Below are 11,596 nucleotides of genomic sequence, written 5' to 3'. Positions count from 1 at the left end.
ATGTAAATCCTCAGAGTTTGTAGTGAGAAGGATGCGCCTGCATAGCCTGACAGTTTCTTGATGTCTGGTTGTGCACTTGAAACTTTCAGGCGGAGAGTCCGATCCAAATTTAGTCTATTATAGATTTCAAACGAGTATATGATTTCAAGGCATGTGAAAAAGTGTCAGTGACTAAATCAGCCTTATTTTCTTGTTGAGTGTTAATGTTATGAAGTCTGCTCCACACACCTGTAGCAAAAATGTTGTCGTTTGAGCATTCTCGACATTTCTCTTCCGAGCTGATCGCGTACCCCCCTTCAAGTCATTCATGTCCTTCATGTACCCCTGGGGGTACACGTACCACAGTTTGAGAACCACTAGTTTAGAGTAAAAATTAACTATATGGAAACAGTTCCTTGAGCGGTACTCGGGTTAGAAAGCTGTCAGTTAAAGTCATTATCAATTCAGCAAGAATTCCAAACATTTGCATCTTCGTCTCGTCATACACTTCTTTCCAATTTTCATTGAGGAATTTGTTCATGTGATTTCCTGAAAGAAATAATAATTAATTTATGAATACATTTGGAATACGTCAGTGTCAATACAGCATGAACAGAAAGAAGAAAATGTATACTTGTGTTGAAATAAGAGATCAGCAAATTATTGCTCGCCATCAGAATTTGTCTTAGTAATTGGGTCTTAGTCTTAGTAACTACTTGTTAGGTTACTAAATTTTTTAGTCATAATTGCCAAATTTAGTTTATTGGTTACAAAAGACTCAACAAAAGCTTTTCTGGTTCATGAAATGAAATAATTTTTCTCCTCGTATATCCGCCACAGTAACTGAATGGCAAACACCTTACCTAGAAACATGTATATTTGGGGGTGGGGCATATATGTAACTCCTTATATGGGCTATGAAATTTTTACACCTTATTAGAACTGCAGTGCCAGTACGTTTGTATGAACTTTTGATTTAAGTCTACGTTATGCACAGATATGTTAATCTACCGTTTAAGTGTGATCCGAACCACTTTTTCGAATCCTAGTGTGAACACTTTGCGACTATGCTTTCATGAAAATCATCACTCATTCTGGATTAACCCACAAAACAAAAACCAAAAGAAACTAATTGGTGTAACAAAACACCTCCATACGTGGTGTGGTTTGAAAGCATATGGTGTAACAAGACACCAAAGATGATGCCTAACAGCGTCAACTCCACATTAACACCAAAAGAAGTGACCTGTTGCCACCACTTTTGGCGACAACCAAGTTGCAATTTTTTTTTTTTAGAGTACAGAATTAATAGCAATATAGGATATGACAAAGGCCAAAAATAAATTTCCTCCCCATCTGCCACTATAACTAAATACATTGCTAAAATCCGGGAAACCTACCTAACCTCTTGTCTCCTCCAAAGAGATTCTCCAGCTTTATAAACAGTCTCTCTGTGTCTATTTGAATATCGAATTTTTTCACACGCAGATATTCCAATCCATCATTTCTTGTTACGGTTTCAAAGTTCCACTCCCAGGTCTCGTTAACATTTTCTAAAATGGAAACCAAGAAGTATATAGTACGTAATGTGATATTGCCCCTTGTATAGATGTCGTCTTGCCCTAAAATACCAAACAAATATGAGTGCTTACACAATGTGATGTTGCTACTGTATAGATGTCACCTTTCTCTAAAATACGAAACAAATATGAGTGCTTACACAATGTGATGTTGCTCCTTGTGTTAGATTTCATCTTGCCCTAAAATACGAAACAAATATGATTGCTTACGTAATGTGATGTTGCAACTTCTGTAAGTGTCATTTACCCTTAAAATACGAAACAAATATGAGTGCTTGCTCCTTGTGTAGATTTCATCTTGCCCTAAAATACGAAACAAATATGATTGCTTACGTAATGTGATGTTGCAACTTCTGTAAGTGTCATTTACCCTTAAAATACGAAACAAATATGAGTGCTTGCTCCTTGTGTAGATTTCATCTTGCCCTAAAATACGAAACAAATATGATTGCTTACGTAATGTGATGTTGCAACTTGTGTAGATGTCATCTTGCCCTTAAAATACGAAACAAATATGAGTGCTTGCTCCTTGTGTATATTTCATCTTGCCCTAAAATACGAAACAAATATGAGTGCTTACACAATGTGATGTTGCTTCTTGTGTAGATTTCATCTTGCCCTAAAATACGAAACAAATATGATTGCTTACGTAATGTGATGTTGCAACTTTCGTAAATGTCATCTACCCTTAAAATACGAAACAAATATGAGTGCTTACACAATGTGATGTTGCTACTTGTGTAGATGTCACCTTTCTCTAAAATACGAAACAAATATGAGTGCTTACACAATGTGATGTTGCTCCTTGTGTTAGATTTCATCTTACCCTAAAATACGAAACAAATATGATTGCTTACGTAATGTGATGTTGCAACTTGCGTAAATGTCATTTACCCTTAAAATACGAAACAAATATGAGTGCTTACACAATGTGATGTTGCTTCTTGTGTAGATTTCATCTTGCCCTAAAATACGAAACAAATATGATTGCTTACGTAATGTGATGTTGCAACTTCTGTAAGTGTCATTTACCCTTAAAATACGAAACAAATATGATTGCTTACGTAATGTGATGTTGCAACTTGCGTAAATGTCATCTACCCTTAAAATACGAAACAAATATGAGTGCTTACACAATGTGATGTTGCTACTTGTGTAGATGTCACCTTTCTCTAAAATACGAAACAAATATGAGTGCTTACACAATGTGATGTTGCTCCTTGTGTTAGATTTCATCTTGCCCTAAAATACGAAACAAATATGAGTGCTTACACAATGTGATGTTGCTACTTGTGTAGATGTCATCTTGCCGTAAAATACGAAACAAATATGAGTGCTTGCTCCTTGTGTAGATTTCATCTTGCCCTAAAATACGAAACAAATATGATTGCTTACGTAATGTGATGTTGCAACTTGCGTAAATGTCATTTACCCTTAAAATACGAAACAAATATGAGTGCTTACACAATGTGATGTTGCTTCTTGTGTAGATTTCATCTTGCCCTAAAATACGAAACAAATATGATTGCTTACGTAATGTGATGTTGCAACTTCTGTAAGTGTCATTTACCCTTAAAATACGAAACAAATATGATTGCTTACGTAATGTGATGTTGCAACTTGCGTAAATGTCATCTACCCTTAAAATACGAAACAAATATGAGTGCTTACACAATGTGATGTTGCTACTTGTGTAGATGTCACCTTTCTCTAAAATACGAAACAAATATGAGTGCTTACACAATGTGATGTTGCTCCTTGTGTTAGATTTCATCTTGCCCTAAAATACGAAACAAATATGATTGCTTACGTAATGTGATGTTGCAACTTCTGTAAGTGTCATTTACCCTTAAAATACGAAACAAATATGAGTGCTTACACAATGTGATGTTGGTACTTGTGTAGATGTCATCTTGCCCTTAAAATACGAAACAAATATGAGTGCTTGCTCCTTGTGTATATTTCATCTTGCCCTAAAATACGAAACAAATATGATTGCTTACGTAATGTGATGTTGCAACTTGCGTAAATGTCATTTACCCTTAAAATACGAAACAAATATGATTGCTTACGTAATGTGATGTTGCAACTTACGTAAATGTTATCTACCCTTAAAATACGAAACAAATATGAGTGCTTACACAATGTGATGTTGGTACTTGTGTAGATGTCATCTTGCCCTTAAAATACGAAACAAATATGAGTGCTTGCTCCTTGTGTATATTTCATCTTGCCCTAAAATACGAAACAAATATGATTGCTTACGTAATGTGATGTTGCAACTTGCGTAAATGTCATTTACCCTTAAAATACGAAACAAATATGAGTGCTTACACAAAGTGATGTTGCTACTTGTATAGATGTCATCTTGCCCTAAAATACGAAACAAATATGAGTGCTTACACAATGTGATGTTGCAGCTTGTGTAGATTTCATCTTGCCCTAAATACGAAACAAATATGATTGCTTTCGTAATGTGATGTTGCAACTTGCGTAAATGTCATCTACCCTTAAAATACGAAACAAATATGAGTGCTTACACAATGTGATGTTGCTACTTGTGTAGATGTCATCTTGCCGTAAAATACGAAACAAATATGAGTGCTTACACAATGTGATGTTGCAGCTTGTGTAGATTTCATCTTGCCCTAAATACGAAACAAATATGATTGCTTACGTAATGTGATGTTGCAACTTTCGTAAATGTCATCTACCCTTAAAATACGAAACAACTATGAGTGCTTACACAATGTGATGTTGCTACTTGTGTAGATGTCACCTTGCCCTAAAATACGAAACAAATATGAGGAACGTGCTTACGTAATGTGATACTACCCTCGAAACAAATATGCTTGCTTACGTAATGTGATGTTGTCCCTTGCAAAAATGTCACCTAGCCCTAAATACGAAACAAAGCTAACATAATGTAATATTTCACTTGAGTAGATATCATCTTGCACCAAAATACGAAACAAATATATGATTGCTTACGGAATGTGATGTTGCCCCTTGTGTAAATGCAATCTTGCCCTAAAATACGAAACAAAGCGTACGTAATGTGATATTTCTCTTGCATAAATGTCATGTTGCACTAAAATACGAAACATATATTAAGACGTTAGTTACTTGATGTGATATTGCTCCTTGTGTCAATATCGTCTTGCCCTAAAATACGAGACAAATATGAAAAAGTTGCTTACGTAATGTGACGTTTCCCTTCCCCTTGCCGTGGATTGGTAGAAGCAAGATTCTTCCAGATACTTCATACTGTCCTACAACTGCCACTCTGTCCACAGTTAGCTCCATCGTGAGTTTTAATGTGTCTTTATCAATTCTGTAAAAGAGAAGATAGAATATATAAGGTTCTTGAACCCAATATGGCCTAGTACTCAATATGACCTATTTGCTGTTTCTAAGTAGTTACATGCTTAACGACGTTAGCATGTCATTTAGACTGTTCGAATGACGTGGTTGAACCTGTTGGCTGTACCATCATTGCAGTAATTTGAGGACAAACACGCTTGTTTGTGACATGATCTAATATATTTTTATCTTTTATTTTTATTATTATTATTCCTTATAAATCATATACATTGGTATTCGGAGGGTTCAGTACAGTTCAGATAAAACATATAATTACAAAATTTATATAATTTACAATCTAGATATTCACTAAAGCTATGATATTCTTTATTAACTAATAGTATTTTTTTAAAACTTATCATATTTTCTACTTTTACGTATATAATTTGGTAGGTTATTGAATATATTAATTGCCATCTGTTCGGGTCCTTTCTGAACTAATGTTAGCCAGGTGAAGTATGGCTTTGGATGATACTTATTTCGGGTGTTATACGTATGTAAGTTATATTCTATTGAACTTCGTAGCGTAATATTTTTTTCTCGCATATAATGCCATTTCGTATACTTATGTACAGTGTCTCTCAAAAGTTTTAGGACAACGACATTTTAAACTAGGCAACCCAAATTACGTAAGGCGCTGGTGGGTTGCGTGTAGAGTTAGGCTCGATTTCAGGGTTGCCATATGCATAATAGATATTTCTCAAATACGCGAAAGAAAAAAAACCAAGTATTATTGTATAAAACTCTAAAAAAATATCAGTATTACATTTGTCGCAAATAAGGAATACTTTCTGAAGGAAAGAAAATCGATTTTATAGTATTTCATCGCTGATGAGTCTACACAAAGGAAAAGAGGGGAGAGGAAACGAAAAGGGACAACAAATGAGAGGAGAAAAGAGAGCGCGAAAGGGGGAAGAGGAAAAGTAATGGAGGGGAGAAAAGATAGGACATATGTGGATAGGAGAAGTAATGAGGAGAAAGGGAAAAGATGCTAGAAGAGATGAGGAAAATGGAGCAAAGAGGAGAAGGGAGGAGGGAAAGAGATGAGAGGAGAGGACAAGAGGAGTTTTGAGTGAAGAGGAGGAGACGAGAAGAGGGGAGTTGAGAGTAGAGTAAAAGAGAGAACATGAGAAGAACGAAAAGAAGAGGAGAAGAGTGCAGTGGAGTCGGAAATCTAAGACAGGAGAGGAGATAAGAGGAGTGGAGAAGAATGGGATGGAGACAGGAGGCGAGAACAGGAGGGAAGGCGATGACATATAAGCAGAGGAGAAGAAGGGTAGAGAAGGAGAAGGAGAGGAGAAGGAGAGAAGAGAAAGGAGACGACAGGAGAGATGAGGTATTTGTATAAAATAGCGTCTCAGCGTCAAGAATTGATGCATTGATCAAAATATCGACATGAAACATTCAATAATATTTTAAAATGAATTGGAGAATATATTAGATCGGTGCGAAATACCTTTTGGCTGAGTTCAGAGCGAGATAAAATCTGCCACGTAAGATCTGATTCTACCTGCGATTATACCACTAAAAACATGAATGTAATTTTCATATTTATAAGAATTATCCAATTTTTCTCCACTTCTCAGTTCGTTGAAATGGAGGTTTTGTCATTTAACATTTCTCCTCCCCCATCGTTAATTCCAAACAGAATCATTCCGTTTCACACTGCTTGGACAATGAACACAATGGGATAGGTCTAAACTTCCGAAAATTTTGTGCCTGCGGAGTGGTTTGAACCTACGACTATCAGGTTGATAATCTACCACGTTAACCACTACCCTACAAACTACAGCCCTTGAGAATAGCTATGAGGACGATGTTCTCTTCCGGTGATACTGCAACAGACGAAATGCCTTGTGCACTGACGAAAGTCTCGTGTTCAGAATAGTATTATGAAATGTATTTGCTGTTGCGTAAGGAAACGCAAAACAAGGATATTCTACATAATATACAATGTAGAAACCTCTAAATATTTTCCATTAATAATGTCTAATCACAATAATAAGTTAGAAGAAATAACTCGCATTTTCACAACAGCTACCAATATTCTCGTTTTTCTTCATCACTTCGAAATATTTTTCTCGAAGGTAGCTGCTAATACAAGAAAAGCAATTCAAAATTAAAGTAAAAGTTCAACTACATGAATATCCAACGACATTTACAATATTGGAGTGACTGAATATATAAAAATTGTTGTTTGAGCGGAAGGTAAAGGCGTGGTGTAGTGCTTGGAGTTCTCGACTGGGCATCTAGCGGTCCCAGGTTCGAGTCTTCTTACGACGTGTTCTTTTTTCTTAATTCTCCTTTTATTAAACAAGAGCATTGTGACATTATTTGTAATAGTGTGTAGTGGCTACATTGTTCTGTATCTGGAATTTACTAAAAGAATTAAACAAATAAATGAATTGACACATGTTCATAGGGATCGTGAATTATGATACTCTAACGATGATTGTGTACTGCTTCAAAGACATTGACAAATATTAATGAAATAACTATTTATATTTGTTGTAATTTAGGACATACTAATTTTACCCCTTTACCCAATCCAGTTCAATGCAAGGATACCTCCGCAAATATGGAATGAAAAGTTTTCATCATGTGCAATGATCCATTAAATGTTTGTTCCGATTCGTACTACCTTCGTTTTCTTTGTTACAAACAAGTATTCTTTGCACATTACATGTAGGACGAGAATTGCATCTATATTTCACACTGGTCAGCTCCTCCTGGCTACGCAAAATGTTTCTTTTTACTTTATTTATATTTGTTATTAACTTATCTCCTATTTCGGTGAAGTATTTGTTAAATGTTTCACACACTGAAAATGGATCGTCTATTTCAATGTCATTTGTACATAATTTTATATTGTTATTTGTAGGTTTTTCTTTCATCACTGCATTTTAATTTATAACGTCCCACATTGCTTTGCTTTTGTTATTTGAAGACGCAGTTTTGTTCGCATAATATTTTTGTTCGGAATCTCTTATTTGTTTTTTATAGTATTTATAGCCATACAAAATATATCACTAGGCCATTTTGGGTACATACGTACCCAATATGGCCTAAAGGTTACGTTTTAGTATCGTTTAGCCTCCTTCAATTCCGCAGAACTTCTGAGATACCAGTAATCCAACAAACTGACAAGGTCGGTACGTACAGGCAGTTTTTCAAACTTTAAAGAAATATATTTCTTTCTCATACCTTGCTCGGTGGATCTTTGCACTTCCAATACCCAATAATTCTGCATCTTTCATCTTGAGCTTCAAGGAAACCGGTCTGTCGCCATCGTTGTCGTTCAGAAGCACCTCGTCGACGTGGAGGGGGTCTACGGGAGGAATCCCGTACTTGCTGTCACCTGCGATTGGATGTTGCGTTCATTAGATATTGTCTGTACAGTTGGACTTCATTGCGTTAGTTCCCCAATAATTTGCAAGTTGGCTGGCGATATGAAAAGTAGGGTTGTTAAAGGTCCAGGAAGCTATAAATTCTAATGGGTTCCGCAACAGGACCGGAACCTCTTCTATCTCACAATTTAAATTCGGTCCAAATTGCGTATTGTTTCATAGAAAAAAAGGTTCCTGAACCGTATTTAAATTGATCCGGAAAAATACGTTGTGTTCCTGGATCGTATGTAAATTGATCCGCAAAAGGGATCCTGGACCGTATTTAAATTGATCCTGAAAAAAGGTTCCTGGACCGAATTGAAATACTTTACAGATTAAAAGATTCTTTACCACCCAGAACCCATTTACGCATGCTAAATTCCTCTCCTGAACCAGAATATAAATTTATTCAAAATTCTTAAACCTTTAACAACCCTAATGAAAAGAGATAATGCATCAAAAATTCCATGCCAGTGAGCTACACACAGAAAAGTAAATGCATCAGCAGAAACAAAAAAAAATGCATAAAGCCTGCAGCTCAGATCAAGTGTATAAAGGAAGATGCAGGGAAGGGGCATCAAAAACACATCATTTGATGAATTGAAGTACAGATCGACATAGTAAGTAATAGTCACTTGCATCATATGATGAACCTTGGCATTACCTTTAGAAATATACAAGAATGCATCATGGGCCCTCCCGGTGGCTTAGTGGTAACGTCGCTGTGTGTGCACTGATATTGACTGATACCTATGTACTGTGATAAAGTGCGAAAAAGGTGCGAAAAAGGCAAAGAATTGTCCATCAACACATTGATAGATGTCTATAGAAAGGAAGCAAGGAGAATCCAGTTTCTATCTAAATAGTAGATTCAAGCCTGAACTTATATATAGCGCCAAAGTATTCTCAATTCAATTTGAATTTTATTCTTTGTAAAGTAGTAGAACTACTGCTGCTACTACTACTACTAATAATAATAATAACTAACTAACTCTCTAGCCTTCTTAAACCCGAAGGTTTATCGCTGCAGCTTCCACCTGTCCCTATCCTGGGCAAGATCAATTCAATCTTTTCCATCCCTACCGATTTCCTTTAGGTCCATCTCAACGTTGTCTCTCCATCTTCGTCTTGGCCTTCCTACAGGTCTCTTACCATCAGGTTTCCCAACAAAAATCTTGTAAAGTCTTCTTTCCTCTCCCATTCGTGCCACTTAGTCTGCCCACCTAAGTCTTCTTGATTTAATTATTCTAATAATATCTGGACATTAATACAAATTATGTGGTTTTAAATTATGCAACCTACACTCACCTGTCTCCTTATCCCTTTTAGGTCCAAATATTTTTCTAAGGATTTTATTTTCAAATAATAATAGGAATGATAATAATAGCAATAATAATATTACAAAGGTACGATGACTGAAGGACAATATATGAAATCTTACTCTCGCCTTCCTGAGAAAAAAAATCTTGTGGGTGCCCTTGGAGGAGAGGGGAAAGCAACCGTCACAGAGGGGCAAGAATTTAAGATGGTGAGAAGAGAAGAATTTGTCCTCCAAGGACTGGAACTGTTATTAGTTACTTTCCCTTTCGATTGTAAGAGTTAGCAAGAAGAGCCACCATATTTCATACCACTTAGTGGCAGGAAATACCAGTATAAGCATTTTGCATGTTTCTTAATTAGCGACGCTTTTTGTCACTTTTGACTAATCATGACAATGAGGATAACTGATGACGATATGAAATTGATAAGGGACGCTCAGGAACACCCCAACCCACTCTGGCATTTGAACCCTGGAACTTGAGTGGCAAGCTCCAAAGTTGACCACTGAACTCTCTCGGCCAGCGAGTGGACTATGCCATAACGAACCTTCTAGCATACAGTGGGGTTATCAAAAGAAATCTATTCGGGTGGACAAAAATGTGGTTAATATATTATCAACTGATTTCGGCATTGATGGTCATAGTTGCCGAGTTGAAACTTCAATGGACTAATTTCAAGGTTAAGATTATTGTAATAGAAAAAACATTTTTATAGACATAGAGGAGTACTATTCATTTCTATACTTTCTTTAGTGTACTATTTCTTGCTTTTTCTATAGTGGAATTATTTGATACTAAAATTCTAAATTTTAATAAAATTGGCATTAGGTAATAACTGTAATGCTGAAATTTATATTCAAACGTTCATAACAAAATTGTGAATACTAAGATAGATTATATTAAATATATTACACATAATATACAATGTGGGCCAAAAGTAGCCTTACACTTAGTAGGTATGTACTGTACAGTACATTTATATGTTCAATACTGTTTATACACATCTATTTTATGACCTCCCCACGTAAATTACCTCTATAGATGAAGCAACTTAACGAGCGAACGTCTTACCACGCAATGGAAATTTATACTGGGCCCCCATTTTCCTTGAGCCATATAACTACGTACTTAGTAGTGAGAGCAAGAGACCTTATCAATAAAGCATAAATTATAACCAAAGCTATCTTTTCATTCTTTAGGTTTATTACAATCAACATATTAACAGTAAATAGAATAACTAATAACAATTCTAACCTCAGTCACGTATATATACATATCCAGTAAATAGCCTTGAACAATTGGCACCTAGATTTAGTGTTCCCCCTGTACATGTTAAAGTAGATTGATATTAATTCTTGCATTAATACCCGTACTGTTATCGGCCATGCAAATCTATGAAAGTTTAGTTTTCAAAAGAATAAAATAATAAACCCCCAAATTAGTTATGTTAGTTTTAGCCCTAATGGCCGATAAGCTTACTAAAGCGGTTTACGTTATTAATTAATTAATTCATGGTTTATTTGAAATACTTAACTGCAATGGAGCTTTCCCCCAGCGTGTGTGTGCAGCTTCGCTACCCGAGATCAATTGTGCGAGCGATTCTCTTGGCTCGTACACGAGGCCTCGAGATTACGTAGCGTGACGTCATACCATGTGATGTTGTGTTGCCAAATCGTACCGCTATGAAATGGGTTGGTGATAACTTAACATTTCACTTACCTTTTTCAACACAGTTTAATCTCGTAAGTGCACAAATTGACCTCTTTGAACATTGCAACATGCTTCGAACCTTCCATAACACTATGACACACAGTACAACACAAAACCTTATCTGCATCAATTTCAATAAATGATTCTGAGATGTACTCTTTTAATTCATCCACTGTGTGGGGATTTTTCTCTAAACCTTGTTCTTTACGACACCCCAAAAAATAAATCCATTGGTGTTAGGTCAGGTGAACGTGTTGGC

The 11,596-nt window shown here is 35.9% G+C and overlaps 1 protein-coding gene across 1 annotated transcript; it reads right to left on the bottom strand.

The window, feature by feature from the left end:
* Nucleotides 1-373: 373 nt before the first annotated feature.
* Nucleotides 374-11,201, bottom strand: LOC145994037 (protein takeout-like). The gene is made up of 5 exons (XM_083130120.1): nucleotides 11,162-11,201; nucleotides 8,127-8,280; nucleotides 4,760-4,893; nucleotides 1,380-1,532; nucleotides 374-528 (listed from the first exon to the last, which is right to left on the bottom strand). Exons 2-5 carry the CDS (start codon nucleotides 8,177-8,179, stop codon nucleotides 374-376), a joined length of 495 nt encoding a protein of 164 aa, XP_082986246.1. The 5' UTR covers nucleotides 8,180-8,280; nucleotides 11,162-11,201.
* Nucleotides 11,202-11,596: the final 395 nt, after the last annotated feature.

The sequence above is a fragment of the Lepisma saccharinum genome, chromosome 10 (genome assembly GCF_977018435.1).
Source record: "Lepisma saccharinum chromosome 10, izLepSacc3.1, whole genome shotgun sequence".
In the NCBI taxonomy this organism is placed as follows: Eukaryota; Metazoa; Arthropoda; class Insecta; order Zygentoma; family Lepismatidae; genus Lepisma; species Lepisma saccharinum.
This window is presented reverse-complemented; position numbering and strand designations above follow the sequence as displayed.